This window comes from Prunus mume, linkage group LG1 (assembly GCF_029339155.1).
Source record: "Prunus mume cultivar Tortuosa linkage group LG1, ASM2933915v1, whole genome shotgun sequence".
NCBI classification, from domain to species: domain Eukaryota; kingdom Viridiplantae; phylum Streptophyta; class Magnoliopsida; order Rosales; family Rosaceae; genus Prunus; species Prunus mume.
The window spans coordinates 1,001,712-1,027,533 of NC_142698.1; the positions used below are offsets into that span (position 1 = coordinate 1,001,712).

The 25,822-nt window shown below is 36.3% G+C and overlaps 1 protein-coding gene and 1 pseudogene across 1 annotated transcript; both read right to left on the minus strand.

Annotated features, from left to right (window-relative positions):
- Positions 1-1,547: 1,547 nt before the first annotated feature.
- Positions 1,548-2,161, minus strand: LOC103331327 (uncharacterized). The gene is made up of 2 exons (XM_089045046.1): positions 1,725-2,161; positions 1,548-1,641 (listed from the first exon to the last, which is right to left on the minus strand). Exons 1-2 carry the CDS (start codon positions 2,159-2,161, stop codon positions 1,548-1,550), a joined length of 531 nt encoding a protein of 176 aa, XP_088901172.1.
- A 7,170-nt stretch (positions 2,162-9,331) lies between these two features.
- Positions 9,332-10,638, minus strand: LOC103329605 (E3 ubiquitin-protein ligase PUB24 pseudogene; annotated as a pseudogene).
- Between the last annotated feature and the right edge of the window lie 15,184 nt (positions 10,639-25,822).

The window sequence follows — 25,822 nt, forward strand, 5'->3', positions numbered from 1 at the left end:
CGAGGCCATTTTGGCTGATCTTAACATTAGAGTGAACAAAGCGTTCTCCCAAAAGAACAAGTACTTGAATCTGAGTCATAAAAGGAAGCTGAAAGCTGAGGAGTTGGATACAGTAATGAATGATGAAATTAAAGGTTGTTTGATGAACCATATGCGATGCGAAGAGCACCACAGTGAACTGGAGTTGGCATTCAACGAAGGATTCGAAAAATTCCGAGCATTCGCGGCAACTACTCATACAAGTTATAATTGGGACTATGTGTCCCCTGATGCTGTGAGAGAGATACTAGACGATGGTGGTGACATGAATGAGCATAAGCACGTCAAAGCTGCTCGGAAGAAGCCGACCGATACGACTAAGTGATTGCGGCTACAGCTGTTCTGTTGGTTGGGGGTGATCGTGGTATTGCACAAATTAGAACTATATTCCCTTAATGTCATTATCTAATATAAAATAATACAAATATCAGTTTGCTTCATATATAATTATTGGGACTATGTCTTGCAAGTAATCATGTGTTCCTTCTGTCTAACATTATATTTTGCAAATATGGAAATATTATTCAATAAGCAGTCAATATCATAGCACGTTGGGAATCAGTAAAGCCCCATTATCATGACACGTGAGTCATAAGTAAAATACCATGTGCTATACATTATTTAGTGAATGGTTTATGGTTTATTTATATATAATAAAATTCCAAATATTGCTGAATATTTATTTTGTCTATATCACTAGGGACATGAGTGACCATAAGCACATGAGACCTGCTAAGAAGAAGCTGACCAATACGACCTAGTGATTGCGGCTACCGTTGTTCAGTTGATTGGGGAGATCGTGGTATTGTTAAGAGGGGGCACATAAAATTCTTTGCAATCAAATTTTCTTTTGTGTGTGGAATTATGAGTAGTTCAAATGTTAGTGTACCCTTTAATATTCTCCAACCATTCAAAATGTGATTAGCTGCAATGTACGTTTTTACACGCTGCTTTCTAATCTTTCTGTTCCAACAAAGTGCTTCAAGTATCCTTCAGTTATGAATGTTTGCAAAATCGTGCACCTAATAACCAGTCGAGCTCAGATCTTAATCACCAGTAAAACACTAGAACATAACATTCACAAAAAGTGGGTGCTGCTAGAAATGATGAGTGCTACTAGAAATCATTATTGGTAATGGAAACAACAGCTGGCTGCTGGAAATGCTGCATTAGTCATATAATTAATGAATCACTGTTAAAACATAATTCACCATAAACTACCCATTTTACAAGGTAAAAGTCATTGCTTCTTCACATAAATCAAAATTTGATACTTTATCTAATGTCTATGAAAATTTCTAAATAGGGAGAAGACGTAAAATTAACATGTGTCCAAATTTCATGCAAGAATGAAACCAAGGCAAATTTTCATTTCAATTATCAATGGACATAGTAAGAGCTCATCGGTGGACATGAACAAAAAAATAATAATAATAAAATTGCATCTAAAAACTTCACCTGATCATTAGTCTTCATAATAATCAGGCTTCAGATAATAGAAACCTAAATCATTGAGTTGGTCCGTGCATCCTGTAAAATTCGTCGAATAATGGGTCACTAAGATATATTGGAGTTGATTCGTCATCGTTCGACGGTGATGTCCTGCATAAACATCAAACAAAAGCACATAAAAACTTTACCTATTCAAAAATTAGGTCTTATTATAAATAGTGTTAACATCTTACGGTGTGTTTAAATTTCTTGGGCATTGTCTTCTATCATGACCAATGTGTCCACACTCCCGATAGTGTCTAATCCCTCGCTTCATTGCCTTTTCCTTTGCTCTCATTACCCGTTGCGACCCTCCATTGCACCTTACTCTCTTAGGATCTTTCATATATTCTGTTTGAAAGCTGGACCCCCCAACTTCGTCATTACTTGGTCCATCCTTCAACAACTTCAACTTCACCCGCAAACTTTCTAGAGTCTTTGACAATAGCTCACATCCTTCTTCACACATTAATGCATCCTCAACCACATCTGAAGCGAGTCGGGACATTGTACTCCGCTTTATTAAAAGACCAGGATCTGCAGAGTCTTTAATTTCGTTGCCATTTGCATCTGAAACCAATCCAGATTTTGCAGTTTTCTTCCACCTCTTCAAAATGTATTTATCGGGCATATATTCAATCTGGTCCCTTCTGAACAACGCTAGGATGTGCTTGCAAATAATTCCAACAAATTCAAATCTTTTGCAGCTACACGATGCGTGGTCAGAGTCTTTGACATATACAACTTTTGCCACTCTTGTTTCCCAATTTTTCCTTTCGCTCACATTAAAAACAACTTTAGAAGCATCCTCTGTTTTGAGCTCTAGGAAACATGCTGTACTTTGTATTAGTTCTTGCTCAAACTTTTGAAACATTGTCCTTGTGTACAACGTAGCCATTTATTTGTTCACTGGCATCGGTAGAATACATTAAGCCACTTCAAATGCATCTACGTGATGAGCAACTAACTCTTTTTGACGTTGATGAGAAAGTGCCCTCTCAAATCGTATTATGAAATCCATCAACGAATTTCTCCTTGATATGTATTGCTTGAAGAAACCATGAGAACATTCCGCTCTTTGGCTGCTTGACATTTCAGCGGCCAAAAAGTGTCGTGCGTAGGTGGAACCCAAGATTTCCTTAAATCAAACATTGAACTTAGCCATGGATGGTCAGTCAAACCAGCTTTTGTAACCACAATATTCCATTTTGCATCAAACTCATCCTTATTGTCAGTATCCCATATGGCTTTCTGGAATTCACGCCAATACTGCTTATAAGCAGAATGTGGTAACTTAACAGAGAACTTTAATGTGATGTGCCATATGCAAAGTCGATGAAATGTAGTCGGGAAGGCTATTGAAATCGCTCTGCTCATTGCCGCATCTTGATCTGTAATGATCGTTTTAGGTTCGCCACCTAGCATGGCTCTCTTAAACTCCTCAAACATCCAAATAAATGACTCAGTCGTTTCCTTGCTCAAAAATGAGCATGCTAGGACAATTGTCTGACCATGGTTATTAACTCCCAACATTGGTGCAAATGTCAAGTCGTATCGATTCGTGTTGAATGTGGTATCGAATACAACAACATCCCCATAAAACCCATATGCCCGTCTGGAAGTTGCATCTGCCCAAAAACATCGACTAAACCTGTTATCGACATCTCCCTCAATCTTGAAATAAAAAAAACCTCATTTTTTTTATATTCAGCCATAAAATACTCTGTCACTAGTTCAACATCGTGGTTTCTCAACTTCTCATTCACACTACATTCAAGAATGTAGATATCCTTTTTGATAAAACCGATTTTATCCATTCCTCCAGATTGCACATCGAAAATACTTACCTTCTGATTAATGGGAATATTAACCGAACCCAACTGTTTTGTGAGTACTTTTGTAGAATCTGAAATACGACGGTGTGATCTCAATAAATGCATTCTTTCTGAGGGTGTCATCTTATGATTGTGTCCCTCTGCAAAAAGAGAGATGGTATACTTCTTGCTCCCATTTGCTTTCACAACCACAATCTTAGCTTTGCAATTGCATCTACTTATTCCCCGTTGTCTTTTTCTCTCCCGAGTTTCATCATTCCTGTATGCACCTTGTTTGCAACATACAAATTCTTTCCTCAGAATCTCTTTCTTATTTTTCCCTCAAAAGCTGGAATGAAGTCCTAGCCAAGAATGCATATATATTATAGAAATTATAAAGGAGGTCAAGCGAGTCGAACTTCATCCCAACTGCTAGTGTTTTCTCATTTCTTACTTCAGAATGTAAACCCTCCCATTAGCTGTTACATGAGTCATCACTGAGCCCCCAGACATTTTATCCACGTATATTATTGATCTACTTCTATATTACTGCATAGCAAACATTAATTCATTAATCAATCATTACTGCATCACAACATATCAATGCATTCCACTTACACAAAACATTGCCCAAATTGACACAAAACACTCATAGCCTAGCTTGTTGGATTCTGATTACACAAAACACAAGCAAAATTTAATAATAGTTACGTCATCTCTTGTGAAATAATCTAGAAAAAATAACATTAGAATCAACATGTTCAACTAAGAACTCAAATGTAATTCAAACCAGCAATTACAGAACTTCACCCAATATCCTCTCCAAATGCTTACTCCTAATGCCATTAAGCCTAAGTTTAGGATCTTTAACCTACATTTCATAATTTTCCAACCCCTCATCCGAAAAAAAATAATTAACTAAGTATATTGAATATTCATAAGGAAATGACGCATTATTGATAGCAGAGCAAATGACGCATTATTGATGCCACAAATGACAAATTTCTCACCCTCACAAAAAACAAACCAAACCCAACAAAATCAATCCAGAAGAGTGAACTTACCTCTCAAAGTCAATCGGGAGCTCAAGTCAGTCAGCTTGAGAGAATGTGGTGGACATTACAGAAGATTCTTTCGTAGTGGAGACTCCATCTCTACCAAAATCGAGGAACAACTGCAGCAGCACGAAAAATAGATATGCTACTTTGCTTTCATCTGGAATCTCTTCTGCTGAACGAAAAAGAGAAGGGGTTTTCACTTGAATCATAGAATCAAAATAGGGCAATAGCTAGGTAAAAGTCATTAATCGTCATACCGAGGATACCATAGATCGCAGGCCTCCCAAGGAGCTGATGACAATGGAGCGATTATAGGGTTTGGGAGCTTTGGATCTTTCTAATTGTGGATTTGCATTACATTAAAAAAGAGAGGATTATGTTCTTGAGTTTTTCACAGAGAGGGAAAAATCTTCAGCTGAAGTTGGGTTTCCAAACGGGTCAGATTTCAACCGAGTTCTACATGCACCCTCTTTCAAAAACTCACCGTTGGATGAAATCCAACGGCTCTTACATACCCCTCAAAAAAACCCCTTATAACTTTCCACTCACTATAGAAGCACTCTGTAAATCACACCCAAAGTGTGAACATATCATAGAAATCAGGCACGGACCTTAGTGCATTCTTACTGGGCTACAACCCGGGGGCCTTTAAATTTTTTACAGCCTAAAGTAAATTTTTAGCCCGCCTAAGCCCACTCACACAACAACAATACCCCTTCACGAATTAGCTCTGGTTGGCTGCATTTAGAAAGCAAAAATTAAGAAGAAGAAAGAACAAGTGAGCAGATATATTGGGAGTCCCATTGACGCGCTAAGCCAAAGCTCTTCTTCGCTGCAGCTTCTGCTCCTCTCCTCTCCTCTCTTGAAGGTTTAACTAAAGGTTTATTTTTCTGATTTCATTGTTTGTCTTTCGTGTTGATGTTGTTGTTTGCTTTGGTTGGCAAGTTTTGGTTGTCTTGTTCTAGTTGTTTTGCTTTAGCTTCACTGGTATGTTTTGGTTGTTTGCTCCTATTTTCATTCATCAACATCTTCTTTGTTGTTGTCTTCCCCCAATTTGTTGTTATTGAAATTTGGGGATTTTTTTAGAGTTTATAAAGTATCAATTTTTTTTATTTATTTATGAAATTGAAAATCTCTAATTGATACTTTATAAACACTAAAAAAAATTAGGGTTTTTCAATTTCATAAAAAAATTAGGGATTTGTAATTGAGTATTATAAATTATCAATTGATTATATGAATGATGAATTATTAATCAGGGATTAGATGAATTAATTAATTGCTAACATGTTGTCTTCTATATATTCCTTAATAGGTTATATATTTAAAATTCTTGGTCAACATCAAAATCCTAAGAGATTAAAGACTCTTCAGGATTTTTTTAAGAGGAATGTTAATGAGTCAACTAGCATGCCTCCTCCATCTCCTCCAATTTGTGAGGAACAACCTCCTTCTGATCCTTAAAGAGTGGAGTCTGAAAATGCAATAGTCGATTCTCAAAGACAAGAATTTGATACTAATTCTCTTGAGCGTGATCCGAGATTACGTCCTCAAATTGACACATTTCTACCTAATCAACATGATAATGTTCGAAGAGAATATATTATGTTAGGGCCATGTCAACCAAAATTAAATGAATATCCATCACACTTCGAAGGGAATCAAATGCGTTGATTTAATGGTAGTTGGTATAAGCAATTCCCTTGGCTTGAGTATTCGGTTCATTATGATAAAGCATTTTGCTTTCCATGCTTTCTTTTTAATATTGATCACTCACATAAGGCATTCACTCAAGATGGGTTTAGAAGTTGGAAACTAATTGGTGGAAAAGATTGTGTTTTCCTTACTCATGTAAGCATTATAAATTCACCACATCATTTTGCTATACAAAAGTGGATGGATTTAAAAAACCGTAGTCACCATATTGACAAAGTAGTTCAACCCCCACATGAAGTTACAAGAAATCGGTTGAGGCTTACAACCACAACAGAGGGCATTAGATATCTAGCAAATCAAGGAATGGATTTTAGAGGTGATGATGCATCTTGTGACTCATCTAATCGCGGTAATTTCATTGGGTTGATAAAAGCTTTTGCAAGAATGAACGAAGAAATTGAAAAACTTGTGTTAAAGAATGCTCCCTTCAATGCCCAATATATTTCACATAAGATATACAAAAGAGATCCTAAATATCTTTGCTAACAAAGTGAGAAAGATGATACGCGATGAAATTGGGGAAGATGGGAAGTTTTGTATTCTCGTTGATGAAGCACTTGACGAATCTAAGAAGGAACAAATGGCTATTATCCTAAGGTTTGTGGGTTGTGATGGGCATATTCGAGAAAAGTTTTTCGATATTGCGAATGTCCATGACACTAATTCCTTAACTCTTAAAACTGATATTTGTAAAGTGCTTGGTAAGCATAGTCTTTTAATGAGTAATATGCGTGGTCAAGGATATGATGGTGCTAGCAATATGCGTGGTCAATGGAGTGGCTTACAAGCATTATTTCTTAATGATTGTCCATATGCATATTATATACATTGCTTTGCTCATTGCCTCAAATTAGCTTTAAATGCTGCAGCTAAAGAGGTAAGACTTGCTTGGAAAAAAATTTCAATGTTAAATAATATTGTGAACTTTGTTTGTGCTTCTGCCAAATGCCATTATGAGTTAAAATCAACTTGTCAAGCTAAAATTGAAGACTTACTAACGGTTGGAAGACTTGGAACAGGTAAAGGGGTTAACCAAATTCGTTGTTTGCAACGACCTGGAAGTACTCATTAGGGCTCACATTTTAGTTCTATTAGGAGTTTGATTGATTTATTTGATGCTACCAAGACACTTGTTAAGGATATCAGTCATCATGGTCCTATCTCACAATTTCGTGGGGAAGCAGAAGGTATTAAAATTTCTATGTTATATTTGGACTTTGCTTTTGCTTGAATTCGTTGGACAAAACTATGAGATTCACTGATTTTCTTTGTCAAGAACTTCAAAGAAAATCTCAAGACATTGTGAGTGCTTTGAATTTGGTTGCAAGTACAAAAATGGAGCTTGTTGAATTGAGAAAAATGTTTGGGATGATTTTATACATAGTGTGCAATCATTTTGTGAAACACATGACATTTGTATGCCTGAGATGGGTAACCGTCGTACAATGGGCACTCATCGTTCTTGTCAACAAAAAGATTGCATAACATTTGAGCATTATTATCATATTGATGTATTTAATGAGGTAATAGATTATTAATTGGGGGAGTTAAATACTTGATTTCCATATGGAATTGTGGAACTCCTTTGTTTTAGCTCAGCATTGGATCCTCGTGATGCTTTCAAGTGATTTAACATTGGTGATCTATGCACTTTTGCTGAGAAATTTTATCCTCAAGATTCAGTACAACTGAGTTGCAAGCTTTACATCAACAATTGGGATTTTATAAGATTGATATGGATCGCATTCCAGCGTTCAAGAATCTTGATTCCATTCCTATATTGCTTCAACACTTAATTGAAACAAGATTAGCGCAAACATACTACTTAATTGATAGATTGATTCGTTTGGTGCTAACTCTTCCAGTTTCTATAGCAACAACAAAACGAGCATTTTCATGTATGAGACTTATCAAAAATTGACTTCGGAGCAAGATAGGTGATGACTTTCTTTCTAATTGTATGTTATTACACATTGAGAAATAATTTGCTGGTAATATAGATAATGAATCGATAATTAGTGATTTTAACTCTATCAAGACTCGAAGGGTGCAACTTCTATAATGTTGTTTGTATTTGCATTGCATGTTTATTTCTTCTTGTCTTTTTTTTTTTTTTTAGTTTACTAGTTTCTATCTATGTACTAGATGTATTTTGAGGGGTAAGACTCATTATGTCCCCCCCTACTAAGTGTAATATGTTTTGGTTATTAATAAAATTCACTCGTATTGTCAAGTTTTCTTTATTCTTATTAGGTTTTGTACGTAAGGTAAATTTAACCTGCCTCAATTCGGAATCGTGAGTCCGTCCCTGATAGCAACAGTCTACTTATTTATAAATAAATATTTAGGTACAAACATGAAGAATAGACCCCACATTTACTTAGATTTAACCACAAGTTTGAAACAATTTGGACATGTTTGTTATGATGATTGGTAGGGAGAAGATAAGCATTATATGTCTAAATGAAGAAAAGGACAACCTAATTCAAAGTCAACTGTTGCTGTAATACACGTTTCCCTGCTTGTTGTTTGAGTTTTGTTCCGCTTGTAATTTGAGCCCAATTACAAAGTCAATGTTATACACAATTCGCACGCTTAATCTTTACACGATAACAAAGTCTTGAACAAAATGTTCGGGAATATATACTGGCAATAAAAAGATTTAATTATGGAAAAGCGTTTGTAGCTTAACTGATTATGAGCATTTAGTCACATATTTGAGGTCCTACATTCGATTCCTTCTTCCTTTAAGAGCAACTCCACCCATTTGCCATTTTCCATGGCAATGGGGGGACTATGGCAGCTACTATTTACGTGAATAGTAGCTGCCATTGCAAAAGGTTGTGGTGTTTCCACCCATTACCATGGCAACAACTATTTACATGAGATATGAGGAGAGGAATTTGTATAGAGTTTTTGTGTAGAAAGTGAAAAATATGACTAAGTATTTATTTTTATTTTTAAACCTGAATTTTTTGGTATTTTTTTTAGATTTTTTTAAAAAATTGTTGCTGACGTCATCACTGACGTCAGCAAACCCTGGCTTGAACTCAGGCTGAACTCCCCCTCAAGCCAGCTCAGGCTCATGGACCCCAGCTCCTGTCAGGGCTAGCCTTTGCTGCTGGAAACCCTTTTTGGCCCATACCAAACACCCAAAAAAGCCCGAGTTTTGCCAGCTAGAATGGCTCTAATATCGCTTGTATAAAAATAATAATAAAAATAATAATAAATTATCATGTAAAAGTTAGTACTAATGTTACCTTGGCCTTGTTACAAGATATACAGCAATACAAGGTTGATTGTTCCATACATTAGAATGCAGCCTTAAGATCCCTCTAACCTTCTTCTTCAAATGGGCTGTACAGTCTGCTTGCATTACCATGCAAAGCTTTGACACTGCTCCAACTAACAGCATCTCCAGAAGAACTTCATGTGTCGCTGAGAACATCGCGATCAATGAAAGTATATGGACTGCTCGATCATCTGTTGCTGGTGAAACCCTAAGAATTCTTTTAGACACTAAAGCAATTCCACCAGCGTGCTTTAGAAGCTGTGCTCTCCCATCAGCGCAGCCACACAAATTGGCCAAGAGATTGAAGATCAGCTCGGTGATGTGCCTTTCGGGTCTTGCTAGTTCAAGCTCGATGAGCTGGAAAATTGCACCGGATTCAACCATCTTCATTCGATTTCTCCCCAACAGGCATGCTTCTATTAGAACATGCAGTGCAGATTTGAGAGCTTCTTGGGAGATCTTCTCTTTAGACACCATTACAATATTCTTGAAAAATTCAAGATTCAACAGCTCGAGCTGACTTGCAGTTATGACTTCCATTGCCATTTTCATTACTAGTATCGCTTCGCTTTTCATGAGGATCGCATGGTTATCCATCTCAGGATCACATCCTAAAACCCATGTCAAAGATTCAAGAAAGTCATTGCTTCCATTGACAATAAGCTTAACTTCATGATCATCAGCCACACTCCATACATGGTGCAAAATTCTCAAAGCTTCTAGAACACCATTTCTTTGAGCACCTTCCTTGTAACATCTTACAATGAACAAAACCATAGCTTTGGCAACACCTGCTTCACCCATGGACCTCCTGTTCCTTTGAGCATTCTCTAATGCAAGGGCTTCCAATTTTTTCAACGCGTTGGCCTGCAAATGAGAAACCCCAAGATCCTGGACAAGTCCAGAGACATAGATCTTGTTCAGGGTAAGTTTCGGAGTTGGGATCAAACCTACACCGTTGGTTGCATTTTCTTTGCACCATTGCTGGATCAGCCTGCGGAGAGTGTGATTAGGCGTCAAGGCGTTGTCTCTTGGCAAGGCCTGCTTTGTGACCGGGCACGACATGTCGTGTGTTGTTGAAAACCACTGCTCGATGCTTTCGCGGTCGTAGGTGATGCCGGTCAACACCGTTACTGGGTCTTTCATGATCTGAAGAGATATGGGACATATGAAATACTCAGGTATCTGAATTTCCTCCATTGAAATTAGGGTAAGTCGAAGACTTCTTTCCAAATGTAAAATGCCCTGGTTGGCTTTTATATACAAACTTTTGTGTTGTGGTAAGAGAAAGCGGGCTTGTTTTAATTGGGGAAGATAAGTTTGAAAACAATGACAGTACGCCACCGAAAATTGTTATCAATTTGGTAATATTATTCAGATGTCGGCTTTGGCAGTCAAACTTTCATATTCTGACTGGGTTGGTCAACGCACGATGAATTTATAAATCACATTTACTTCAACTTTCTTCTAGTTATCCACCCAAGACTTCCACTTGTTGCAGCTGAAGTCGTATTCCATGAGGGCATGGGGGGCCCCATTAGCTAATAGTGGAGTGGACCATGCAGACGAACTTGTGGAAAGTTTCATGGGATTGAAGAAATGAAGACGGCAAAATTTGTGGGCGGCACTTGGCACTGTAGATGTCAGAAGAATTAAGGAAATTACGAAAAGCCGTTTGCACTGCAACTTCTAGAGTTCCTCTATGTATGAATTCCAACTTATGTTTGAAGTAAGTGGACTTGAATTACCAGAAAAGAAACAAACAAAAATAGAATTAAGGAAATTACGAAAAGCCGTTTGCACTGCAACTTCTAGAGTTCCTCTATGTATGAATTCCAACTTATGTTTGAAGTAAGTGGACTTGAATTACCAGAAAAGAAACAAACAAAAAAATGATTCACACGTCTGATATGTAGTAAGATTATATATAAAATTCAAAATTTGATCATTGTAAGATTACTTGTTCTTTTTTGTAGTCAAGTTTTCAAGGATTGAAAAGTTAACTTGTGACGAATTATATGTAGTTTTCAAACTTTGTAACAAGATAATAATTACCATATGTCATGATGAGACAAGTTAATTTTATAACATATAACGATCCCTTTTTTTCCCCAAAGCAAATGTGCATCATTCACATTGCTTTGGAAAAAAAAAAAAGAGCTTTGAGTTATAGACCCAATAGCGATTCACATGATTCACATCATGTGAAAAGTTAATATATCTCAATTGGAGTTAATACATACATACATACACAAAGGTGGAGCCAATAAAAGCCAACAAGGGTTAGCTGACCCTTCTGAAGTTCTGTAAATAATCCTGCATTCGTTAATATTTACCCTTTGTATATAATTTATTATTAAATATGACCCTTCTGAACTTTCCTTTTTTTATTAACTTAAGAATTACTAACCTAAAAGCTAAAGCAGCCCCTTTGCACCACTTAAATTAAAACCTATTCTATTTCAAGTCTTCCTTTGCGTCAGTCATTCACTTTTTTTTCCCCCTCAACTGTAATTGAAGTTAGTTCTCTGTATGAATTCAACTTTGTCTCATTGAATCATGACATCTATTCAATAAATCTTTAATCATAACAGTGTAAATGTATTGGAATGATATATGTGAGAAAGATACTTTGATATTATTGATGATGAAGTGATTATGAAAAGATTTCAAGAGATGAACACTCGTCGAGGACAATTGTGAATGTATTGAAATGACATATGAGTTGTTACTAAAGACTTTGTATTATTAAATAAAATCTTATTTTGCGATGATTTTATTATTTGAGGTTGACCCTAATTGATGAATTTTCTGACTCCACCATTATATACATACATATCTCATCTTCCCCAACCCCATCCCCACCTCCCCCATACCCACCACCTAGGTCTCTCTCTCTCTCTCTCTCTCTCTCTTATTTTTTTTTGTTACTTTTTCTAATTTTATTTTTTATATATTTGATTTAAAAAATTTAACTTTATTAATTTTAATTGTTTATAAAAAAATACAAATTTATAAATAAACCCAATTTTAGACATGTATTTATAAAAAAACTCAAGCACTATTTAAACATAGAAACACACCCAAAATCAACCTCAAAATCAACAATTGTATATTTTTTGGGTGTGTTTATAAATAAGTTTTGAGTGTGTGTAATGATGGGTTTTGGGTGTGTTTATAAAGTGTTTTGGGTGTTGGGTTTTTTTATAATTTCAGTCTCCATTTTGGATGTTTTAGTTAAACTCCCAAAAAAAAATTAAATTTTTTTAATTGCTTTTTGGCCTATGTGGAGTTCAAATCAGAATAAAAAATGGGATTTACAATTTTCATATCAACATTTAATGGATCTACTATAATTTAACTAAATTATTTTTGCATATAGTTAAATCAAAATGGAGTCAAAGGGGACATCATTGTCCTCAAATAGATAGAGCTTTCGAAAATTTACTGAAACACACATTGGCCATTGGCCATCCTTGCAGAAGCCTTCATATCCTAAACAATTTCCTTCCAAAACCACCGGCTCTTCTTCCTCTCTAATAAAAGGGATGGCTTATAAAACAACAATCTCAACATTGAACCTGCTCAAGGATGAGTTAACCTCATTTCATATCTTGTCAGCGCCCCTAATTGCCCTCTCCATCGACATTCCTTAGCCTTACTGCGTTTTTTTTTTTCTTCAAGAAGAATATTTGGTTTGACTTCTTGGAATAATAGGTTTGATTAATGAAAGGTATGTGAAGATTTACACAGTTATAACATTTCTCATGCCCATTTTTTCTGGTTTAAGTTGGAGAAGAAGTTTGATAAATAAATAAAAAAGGAAAAAATAAACGTCGGAGAATAAGAGAAAAATAAGCAGGGACCAGATAAGAAGGGGAGAGGAAAAAAATGGTACGAAGAAAATGGGAGAACGGTTTTTGGGAAGAGAAGTGTTATCTTCCCAAAAAATGAGACGAGGAGAGAGAAATAGTATTTTATTTTTATTTTTTAGAGTTAATTTCAATTTAATACCGTGTTGCCTCCACACTTTCAATTTTAATGATTATTATCTGGTTTTGATGTGAGCCTCGCCATTAAAATTTCCGTTAGTTGCTAATGTGACGTAGGTGGGACTCACTTTTTAAAACGTAAATTGATTAAAATACTAATAAAATATTACAAACCAATTAAAAATATTTATAAAAAAAACTATAAAAACTATAAAATTGAAGAAGAAAAAAATCTAACCCATAACCCACCCTCCCCCTATTGCAACCCTCTCTCAACACCCACCCATTATAGCCCACTCCTAAAATCAAACCACACCTTCGCGCCACCTCATCTCCCTCCCTCCCAACCCATCTTCTTCTATCCTCCTTCAAAACCTAGAAAACATCCAATGCATTCACCACCACACCTAACCATCAACCCTACCCAACATCCAACTCATGAGCCACCGTCTAAAAACCCCAACCTGTAGAAGTCCATCGGCGGCTGCCGCCTTCCTCGTCGCCCCAATCTGAGTCCATCGGCAGCGAACTCCATGATGTAGACACGTGTTAGGGATCTGAGCTCCCTCGAAGTAGATCTCAAGAGTGGCGACCTAGTGAACTCGTGGATCGAGTCCGACAAGTCGAGTCTGGTCATCAATGTCTCGCAAGGGCGGAACCAGAAATTTTTCAATGGGTGGGCTAACTAAAGTTATTAGCTTAAAATCTAATGATATATTTTTTTTTGTACTTACATTTTCTATAGTAAAATGCTTTTGGAGACAAATTAATAGAAATTTTTTTAAATTGATGTTGGGACAAACTTTGACACCAAATACAAATGTGGAAGACCTCTTTCTATGCTTATTGGTGTTGAAATTGTATATATATTTATTTATTTTTAGTTAAATTATTATGCTATAAATATATTTAATTTATTTTTTTCCCAAACCTTCAGGCTGTATTACAGCCAAGGCAGCCATTGCCTTGGTTCCCATGATGTCTCGGTCACCTACTCGAATCTAAAACCCAGACATCAGCGAACTCGCCACATCGACGACCATTTAATTACTTTGATGACCCAACTGCCAATTCAGTTAGATCTCTAGCACCGTAAATGGCTCCAAGTGGATGAATCTTGGCAGTGGCATGAGGGGAGGATGAGAGAGAGAGAGAGAAGTGGCTGGTGTGGTGAAATTATTGCAAGCGCACAATCCACCCCAGAAATATATAGAAAAGTGAAGTGTTATTCTTACAAAGACAGTAATTTCCTTTTAACAACCAAATATGATTAATTCAAAAAGTGTATTTGAAAAATTCATTAATGAGAATGATTGATTTATTAAACTAAATTAAAACAAATGTAAAAAATAGCAATTTAATTAACAGTGGAAAATCAGTTGATGAGACACTAAAGCATCCAATTTCACCATAACCAACTCCACTTAACCTCAATTACTACTCATGTTGACAGTTGGTTTCTCTTAATTTATTCGATATCCCCTCTCGGGCTCAACCAAAAGTACTATTAATTAACAACTCATTCTATCTCGAGCAACGAATTTAGAAAATTAAGAACTCATTAAGTTCTATGAGAACTTACAAGAAAATTGCATGAGTCATGTTAGTCCCTCTCGGGCACACAAATTTAAGACATGGTATTTGTTACGAGAAGCAAACACCAAACATTGGCCAGATATTCAAAGCATTAAGAAAAGTAACAAATACTCAACATAGAATAGTAATTAGAAATTAATATAACTATGAAAATTAAGTATTCGTGGTCAGGCTACATCGTTGTTATGAATTTTAGACAACCTGAAAAATGGAGATTATAAAGATTAGTCTAAACACAAATTATACTCGCAAGTGCACAAGGTCAATCGTAATATAATATGGCAAATATGAGATCATTCCCACGAAGACTGAGTTCAACTACCAATTAGTCTAACCTAATTTACTTCACAAAATACTTTAACTACTCTAATTATATAAATAAGAAATTAAACACATAGCATACTCACGTAAACACAAAAAGGGTTTTTGAAAGAATGATTTAATTACCAACAAAATTAAAAGACAAAACAAGTAGGAAGTCACGAAACACAATAATGAGAAATTCAAATTGATAGAAGTACTAGGACAATGAATTCACCACTAGTAATCCGATCTAGCCTCTTATCACAAGAAGCAAACCTCAAATTAAGTATGGTATTTACTATAATTTGCATCCGATTAACTCAATTAAAAGTCTAGAAGATGATCAAGCATCATGATAAGAAACCAAGTTATTACGCACAGTTATTAAGAATCCAACATCAAACAACAATCAATAGATAGGTAAAATAAGAAAACTAGATTATCATACTAGGGCTGCATCATGCCCTAGCAAAAAAAAAAAAAAATAGTTACACATAATCATAGAATTCGACATAAGCAAAAACATAAGGAAGAAACAATCAAACTTAGCCAATTGCGGTAGTCTTTCGGTGTCTCCAATTTCTCCTAGTCTTTGAGTGTCCCTCAAGGGAGTTGTTTTTCATGCTTAAATAAAACACCATACATCTATTCCTACCCTAGCTAGGCTTTTACAGCAGCCCAAGAATAAAGAAAAACCTAAGTAAAACATAAATCTAAAATAGGTAAGTAATTGATTCATCTTCCTACTTTGACTGGGATAACACTTTAGTTACATTCCACGCACGTTTGGGGTTGTTCCTCCTCCAAGAAAATTCGGGAAAAATATATAAATTGTATATTTTTGTCTTATCTTTCCAACCATATATCGCACGCCTTAAGGAAAAATCAGGAAAGTCTTCAAATAGTCATTCTTCCACAACAGCACAGTTTTGACGGGATTGCATCTTATGCTGACTTAACTTCAAAGACTGCTCTCATTGGCTGCTTTAAAAATTCTAGAAAAATTCCACAATCATCTTCAAGGTCTTAGCTTTCATCTCCAATTGGTCTCGTACTAAAACTCCACAAAAAAGTAGTATTTCCGTTGAAAACAAATTACTTGTTCTGGAAAGCTGAAAATTGATAAAATAAAGTAATAAGTCCTTTTTAAATCAAATTCTCCTACAAAAACTAAGTATAAAGAGTACATAAATGTGTAAATTTATGGACTTATCAATCATAACCCTAGTAAGGGAAATTAGTTCATGACAAAAGAGAAGATAAACAAAATAATTGTTGCCATAAAACAGATTTGGCAGATAGATTTGATCTCTAGATTCTCCACAGCAACATCTTCGTAAGCTCCGAAGCACCGCGGCAGCAACTCTTAGCTCTCTCTCTGATATATTTGTGGGTATATTGAAATATGGTGAAAAAGTATGGTATCAAGATGGTCCATAGAAAGAGCTTTGGGTGACCTTATTGATAGGAATTAGGAGTTAGAGCCAAAACTGTAAAACAGTTTTGGATAGTTAGTTAGCCACGTGTCAAATGTTAGTTGGGGAATCTGTTACAATTACTGTTGTATCCTTGAAGGTGGCTTTATTACCAATTTGGGGAGCCATTGTACGTATTGTTGAGAAATATACAGAAACATTCTTTGGGTTCTCTTTGTTCTCTGGTTAATGTCTAAGGTTGAAAGATAGAGTCCTATCACTTATATAGTTTAAAACAACTAAACCCTACTCTAAAAAGGTCTGGAAAAACTCTTCTAAAGCAAAATAAAATCCCAAACAATTAACGAAAGAAACTAAGAAAGAATCATTCTTTGACTTGGAAACATGTCAGCCAACTTGCACGCACGTTTTGGGGTCTTTCTACTTCCTAAAAAATTGTGGAAAAATATGAGAACTGTAGCTTGATCTCTAAGCTTTCCAAAAATATATCACACGCAACTAGGAAAAGTTGGAAAAGTCTTCAAAACTTCAATCTCCCACAACAATGCAGTTCTAACAGGATTTCAACTTAGGTTGTCTTGACTTGCTAGTCTGGAGCATTTGCTTGGTAAAAGTTATGAAACTTTGATACAATTATCTTCGATGTCTGAGCTGAAAATTCATTCGAAATGTCAATTTTCAGTCAAAACCCTTCAAAGAGCGCAAAATAGCTGAAAATAAGGAAAGTAAGGTAATAATGCTATTTTTAATTAACTTTCCCTACAAAAACCAAATATAAGAGGTATATAAATATAGGAAATAATGCTTTAGGTGTCCGGTTTTGTGGTGTGGCTGAGGCTGTGGGGTGGGGCTCAGCTAGAGTTGGGTGTTGAGGGAGGGTTGCGGCTAGGGGAAGGTTGGGTTCTTGAGTTAGGTTTTTCTCTATTCAATTTTATAATATTTTTTTAAATATTTTTAATTGGTTTGTAATATTTTATTAATATTTTAAGCAATTTAATTTTTAAAAAGTGGGTCCCATCTAAGCCACATCAACAACTAACAAAAATTCTAACGGCGAGGCTAACATCGGAACCAAATTGCAAAAAATTGAAAATTTAGGGTATGTAATCATTAAAATTAAGAGTGCAGGGGAAAACATGCCTTAAGAGTAACAGTTTAGGGTACTAAACTAAAATTAACTCTATTTTTTAAAATAAAAAAATTATTTTACCATTAATCTCAACCATTGAAAGTGCTTAAATCTAAGGGTCTCAAGATGTGTCAAAAATGTGTGTCATTTATAGTCCCCTTCCATTAAGGGATCCCTCAAATAATTTTATTTGATGGACTTTTAGGGCACTCTACAAATTTCTTTTTCAACAATCCAAACCATCTATTTTTCAAGTCTTCATTCATAGATCATCCTTGCAAAAAAATCCAAAAAAAAAAAAATCATTAAGGCATCTAATTGCTAGCAACAAAATAGATAAACAGATACTTCAAGAAAATACTAAAATAACAATAATCTAATTGAGTGGTCAATTGGTTTCGGATTCAAGTGATTTTTTGTAGATATGAGCTTTGAGGGAATATCTAAAAATTAGATTGTTTGAATTATTGAAAAACAATGTGTGGTGGGTCTTACAAGAGTGTCCCTCAAATAAGCTTATTTAAGGGATCCCTCAATAGAAGCTATATATATATATATATATATAAACAAATCTATCGATGAGAGAATTGAAAATACGCGTGTAATTATTCTTAACCACTTGATGTAAAAGCCTGCTGCCTCTCTCTCTCGAGCAAATATTAGCAAGTAAATATTAAGAAGCCAATTAATAATAGGGCTAACATCAAGAGACCCCCTCAAGATTTGAGGTCATTCTCAATAAGGACCCCATAGTTTCAATTTCATAAATTTACACCCCTATTGTTTTCAAATCTGACCATTTTAAACTTTTTGTTAAGTTGACTGTTAAACAATTCATTAAGTAATGACATGTCTATTGTATGGCCCATAGTTTTTTGATTAGTAGAAGAAAATATTAATAAAATAATTAATTAGAAAATTTTAAATTGAATATATAAAAAAAATTAAAGAAAAAATAAAACAAAATGCTCTCTCCAATCTGTACCCTCCCTCCTAGCCCCACCTCTTCCCCACCCTCCTTACACATCCACTGTTACCTCAACCCAACCACCCTACCCATCCCCACCACTTCCATCAGTGGCTCACACTTTCTCTCTCTCTCTCTCTCTCTCTCTCTCTCTCTCTCTCTCTCTCTCATCTCTTCTCCCTCTCCCTCATCTTTCGATCCCCCCTTCTTCCCCTGAAATTTTACACCGATGCTTATCTTCCTCACACCATCCACCGTCACGTAATAGTCACAACCCATAAACCAATTCAGCAAGTCTCCCAAAAACAGCTTTTAGATTGTTGAGAATGGGAACAAGAAAGCAAATAACTCAAAAGCAAGAACTGGATTGAATGACTTATTATTGAACAACAACCTTTGGCTATTATATAGTCCTACATGAACTAACAAACAGCTGAAATACAGCCCATGATTCACATTAACCAAAACGTGGTAACGTGCAGAAGGAAAGAGTCAAAAACAGTAAATCAAGTCTCCCTACATAGTAAGGACTTATTTGAAACAGAAAACAAACCTATATATCTGATAATCTTATAGTAATAAGGAATCCCAAACCCGTCATTCCCTCCCTTAAACTAATTGCCATCAAGCATTTAGTTTACATTAGCAATCTCACAAACTCCCAACAGACTCCGAAGCTTCTGAAATGCACCAACCTTCAGTGGTTTGGTCATTACATCTGCCACTTGATCATCACTCCCACAATGAACCAAAGCAATCAAACCCTCCTTTGTAAGATTCCTTAAGAAGTGGTACCTTACATTGATAAGTTTGCTGTGACCATACATCATAGGATTCTTTGAAAGCTTAATGGTTGACCTATTATCACACTTGATATGAGTACATACTTCATCATCATGCCCAAGCTCCTTCAATACCCTTTTCATCCAAATTGCTTGACACACACACACACACACACTGGTAGATAGCGTAACAACTGGCTGTTTTTTCGAACTCCATGACACAGCACCAGAACTCAGCAAGAACACATAGCCACTTGTACTCTTCCTATCTTCCATATCTCATGCATAATCACCATCCGTGAAAGCAAGCAATTTACCATCTCCACCTTTCTTGTAATGAAAGCCATAATTCACAGTCCCCTTTTGATATCGAAGAGCTCTCTTCACAACATGTAGATGAAGCTCAGTTGGTTTTGTCATATACCTGCTTATGAGGCTGGTGACAAACATCATGTTTGGTTTCATGGCAGTAAGGTACATCAAGCTTCCCACCAATGCTTGAAGTACATCTCATCCACAATGATTCCATCTTCATCTTTATTGAGCTTAAAGCCTGGAATAATCGGACTATTCACCTCATTGCTTTCCATCATTCCAAATCTTTTCAGAATTTCCAGTGCATACCTTTTTTGACATATAGAGATACCATCTGCTCTTTGAAGTACTTCGATGCCAAGGAAAAATCTCATGCTTCCTTAATCAGACATATCAAATTCTCTTAACATAGAACTCTTGAACTTAGACATCATATCCTCATCATCATCAGTAAAAATTAAATCATCGACATAGATACTTACAATGATAATCTTTCATTCTCTGTTCCTCTTTGTAAACAACGTTTGCTCACTGTCACACCTCTGAAAGCCTTCATTTATGAAATGTGCTTTGATCCGAGTAAACCATGCTCATGGAGGTTGTTTTAATCCATACAAAGCCTTGTGTAGCTTGTAGACCAAATGCTCCTTGCCTTTCTTCTCGTAACCCCTTGGTTGCTCAACGTAAACATTTTCACTTAGCTCTCCATGAAGGAATGCTGACTTGACATTCAACTGAAAAATCTTCCAACCATTTTGTGCTGCCAAAGCAATGATTGTTCTCACCGTGTCCATCCTTGCCACTGGTGCAAAGACCTCTGTGTTGTCTATGTCGTGCTTCTGTGAGTAGCCTTTGGCTACTAAGCGTGCCCTATCCTTGTCAATCTCCCCATGCTCATTGTACTTGGTCTTGTAAACCCACTTGACACCGATCTTTTTAGCTCTAGCAGCAACTCAATTAATGTCCATGTCTTGTTTTTTTCAATGGAGTTGATCTCACTATCCATAGCTTATCTCCACTTCACATTCCTCACTGCTTCTTCAAAATAAAAAGGATCTTCAGTTGCCACAACTTGTGCCATGTGTGCCTCATCTTCACTAAAACCTTTTCCACTAACATAATCGTTCAAATAAGGAGGATGACGTCTCACTCTCCCTTGATTCTCATCAGGCCTATTAGGATTTCCTACTTGTCTACCCCGTGCTTCTTTACTGCCCTCACTCTCACTTCTTTCCCCTCTATCACCGTTGCCATCTTCATCTCCATTTTCACTCACCCTCTCTTCACCCTCATTGTTTTCTTCATTCTCTCCCCACTCCAAGTCTAACAAGATTTGTGCCTCAAAATTCACTCCCCAATCCCACTGCTTTTGTTCCTCAAAATTAACATCTCTACTCACAACAATTCTTCTAGCTTTAGGATGAAAAAATCTATACCCTTTGGACTCCTCACTAACTCCTAGTAAGACATAAGAAATTTTTTATTATCTAATTTACCTCTTCTTACATCTGGAATGTGAACATGAGCTAGGCATCCAAAGACCCGAAAATGCTCAACTGAGGGCTTTACTCCACTCCACGCCTCTTGTGGTGTGATATTCTTCACTGCCAATGTTGGGCACCTATTCAGAACATAGAAAGTCCAATTCACAGCCTCCGCCCAAAATGTTTTCAGAATCTTCTTATCAAACAGCATGGAACGAACCATATTCATCACGGTTCTATTTTTCCTCTTAGCTACGCCGTTTTGTTGTGGTGTATATGCAGTGGTTAATTGTCTCTTGATTCCACTTTGTTTGCAAAAATCATTGAAGCCATTTGAAGTGAATTCATCCTCTATATCTGTCTGCGAGCACTTGACAAACAACCCTTTTTTTTCTCTACCATCTTTTTGAAAAGCTTGAAGCAATTTAGTGCCTCACACTTTGCTGTCAACAAATACACCCACGATTTACGACCATAATCATCAATAAAACATAATGTGTACCTCTTGCTACTATTGGATATAGGGGAAATAGGCCCACAAATGTCTGCATGAATGAGCTTCAATGGCTGACTTGCTCTCCTTGCACTTCTCTTTGGTATGTCATCTCGGTGCTGTTTGCCATTAATGCAATCCTTGCATGTTGCATTTGAAGCTTGAAACTAAGGAAGTCCATGAACCATCTTCTTGTTTTGCAAGGTTCTCAAACCTTTGTAACTCAAGTAGCCATATCATGAATGCCAAATGGAAGAGAGAACTTGAGAGCTTGTATGAAGACATCTTTTTGGCTGAGCATTTGTAGGGAATGGAGTCTGAGCTAGCAATATAAACATTATGTTTACACTCATCACAATCTGAATAATCAAGCCCCTCGTCTGATGATAGATTTTACAAACTCCCCCTTTAATCAATATCGCCAAGCCACTTTCTTGAAGTTGTCATATGCTTAATAGATTATTTTTGAGCTCTGGAACATAATACACTTCATGTACAACATGGTTAACTCCATTCAATAACAGCTTCACATTTCCCTTTCCAACCACATTCACCATACTATTGTTTCCCAATTTAACTGAATGTAGGAAGCTCTCATCTAGATTGATGAACATACCTCGATTTCCACACATGATTGGAACACTTTGAGTCAAGGAACCATGCATCATTCCATTTCACCTCATGTGATTCAACATATGACATCAAAATCTCATCCTCTTGATTCACTTCTGTGTAATTGGCCTCCTTATCCCACTTTGGACACTCATACTGGAAATGTCCAAGATTGTGACACTTGAAGCATTCCACCTAAGCTCTATTGAATGCCTGACTTCCTCTATAATTGCTTCTTCCACGACCTCTGCCTCTAACTCTTTCATCAATTGTCACTTTTAGAGCTTGCTCAATGCCACTACATCTGTGAAACTTTTGCTCATGCACAATGAGCGAGCTTTGAAGCTCATCAATAGTGAGTGCATCCATGTCCCTAGACTCCTTAATCGAACAGACTATATAATTAAATTTGTCGGTGAGGGATCTAAGAATCTTTTCACAAATCGTAACATCAGTCATAGCCTCCCCATACACTTTCATCTTGTTTGCTACTGACATGACTCTAGCAAAATAGTCAGTAATTGTTTCACCAACCTTCATTTCAAGAGTTTCAAAGTCTCTTCTTATGGCTTGAAGAGTTGAGCGCTTCACTCTAGCATTGCCTTCATATTTCTTTTTCATGGACTCCCAGATCTTCTTTGATGTATCATTCTTCAAGATCGTCTCCGGAATAGTTCTATCTATCGCTTGGAAAAGATAGTTCTTGGCCTTAAAGTCCTTGAGCTTCAATGCTTCTAACTCTTTCTTATGCCCTTTTGATAGAGGTCGTGCTCTTTCCACCAGCTCTCTGTAACAGGTTTCAATCATACTCCAATACTCTTTGCTTCGAAGAAAATTTTCCATAAGCATGCTCCAATGGTCATAATGACCATCAAAACGTGGAATGGATGGTTGCACAAAATTCCTTCGGAGGTCATCTTCTTCTCCCTCTCTTTCTCTCTCTGTGTTTGGATATCACTCAAAAGCTGCGGCTTCTTTGTCTCAGGCCTAGTGGGGGCTTTGATACTAGTTTGTTGAGAATGGGAACAAGAAAGCAAAGAACTCAAATGCAAGAACTGCATTGAATGACTTATTATTGAACATCAACCTTCGGCTATTATATAGCCCTACATGAACTAACAAACAGCGGTGAATCGACAGCCCAGAATTTAGACTAACAGAACGTGGTAACGTGCATAAGGAAAGAGTGAAAAACAGTAAAACAAGTCTCCCTACATAGCAGGGACTTATTTGAAAAAGAAAACAAACCTAAATATCTGAGAATCTTATAGTAATAAGGAATCCCAAACCCATAAGAATTTTTGTTGTTGTCAGGCTTTTAGATAAGATTTTGAAATCACAAACGCAATGTAACATTTGAAAAACTAAATCACAATTATTGTCTTCAAGAACAATCATTTAATCAGATTCTGCTCCAAAATTTTCAAAAAGCGTTAGAAGCCATTATCTTTGAAGCAATCATGGGAAAACCATAAGAAACTAGTATCAAATTTCATAAATGAGAAACCCATCAATTTGATATTAACCTCAGCCATTCCATTAAACACCTTTCGGCTATAATCCAAATTCTCACATTCATCATAGAAATGGATCAGAGAATTCTCAATACATGCATTTTCAATCGAACCCATCTTAACAAGTGCCCCATGGAGTTGAACCCTTCACAGAAAGCCACAACCTTGGAGCAAGCGCTCAACACAAACGGAAATGTAAACTTATCAGGCAAAATACCCTTCAACACCATTTGAACATAAAGCAAGACGGCTTCATCACTAAAGTCCAGCACTGGTGGGAATCGGAAGAGGAGGGAGAGAGAGAGAGAGAGAGGCGTGAGCCACCTGGTGGGTAGGGTGGCTGGGTTGAGGTGGTGTGGAGGTGTAGGGAGGGTGGGGAAGTGGTGGGCGGGAGGAGGAAGGCAGATTGGGGAGAGGGGTTAGTTTTATTTTTACTTAAAAAAAAAAGTATATATTCAATTTAAAATTTCTAATTATTATTTTATTAATATTTTCTTTCAACGAAGCAAAAAAATGGGCCATATAAAAGACACGTCATCACTTAACACTCAAAATACCTTTAAATTACAACAATACCACTAAATGAAGCCCAACCCATTTCATTAAAAAACCCAAACAAATGTACAAGTCTACCACCTCTAAGAAACCCAATGAAGCCCAACCCAAATTCATTAAAACCCCCAAATAAATTTACAAAATTGCCACCGCAAATATCCTAAGTAATGTTCATGATTCACTAAACCATTATCTTAATTCATTAAACCCTTCAGCACATGACCCAAAAACTGAGTTGCCTCATTCTCTCTCCACGAAGCTTCATCCCTAAAACCTCCAAACTGCCGGTAAATTTGTACGTATAACCAAGAATGGTGATGAAAAAAAATGTATTAGGACTTGTAACAAAAAGAAAGAGTAGTTAAAAGAGATAAGAATGGACTGAAGTATAACAATTCTACGGAAACTTCACAAGAATTAAAGCAAAAACGAAGCACATACCTATGTTGTAGTTCTATTACCTAGCAATAAAAGTATAGTAATGACCACTGATTCGCTCTTCATTTTACTAGATGTTCATTCATCCAAGTGCACATTTATCTAGTTATGTTGTAGTTATATTGCCTAGCAACAAAATTGCAGTAATGACCACTGATTCCTACTTTGTTTTACTAGATGTTATTTCATTCAAATGCACATTTATCTAGCTCTGTTGTAGTTCTATTACCTAGCAACAAAAGTACAATAATAACAACTGATTTATGGTTTGTTTAACTAGATTTCAGGAAAAGAAATCATGAAACTCATATACAAAACTAGAGCACAAAGATCGGGAGGGAGAGAGAGAGAGAGAGAGAGAGAGAGAGAAGGGTTTGAAAGTCTACATGGGTTGCTTGGTAAGAGGGGACAGATCTGGGAGAAGGGTCTCAAAGCCTCTCCTTTGCGATTTTACCTCTACCGGATTCTCGGGGTCTAAGGTGTTGGAGTTTGGAATGAGGTTGCTGGGTTGTGGTGGCTAGAGGAAAGATTCGCAGCGATCTTAACCATTCCCAACCACCACCACCATCGATAACACCGGGGTCGGGGGAGAAGTGGGGATGGGTTTTTTATTACTTTTTTTAATTTTTAATTATTTTATTATTTTACTTTTTTAAAAGATAAAGATTTTTTTTAAATATTTTATTCCAGGTGAAGAAAAACATTGAAGCCTATAAATGATACCACATTTCACCTTGTAGGCATTAATAAGTATATTGATCCCAAATTATCACTTGAGGAAGCCCTTAATGATAAC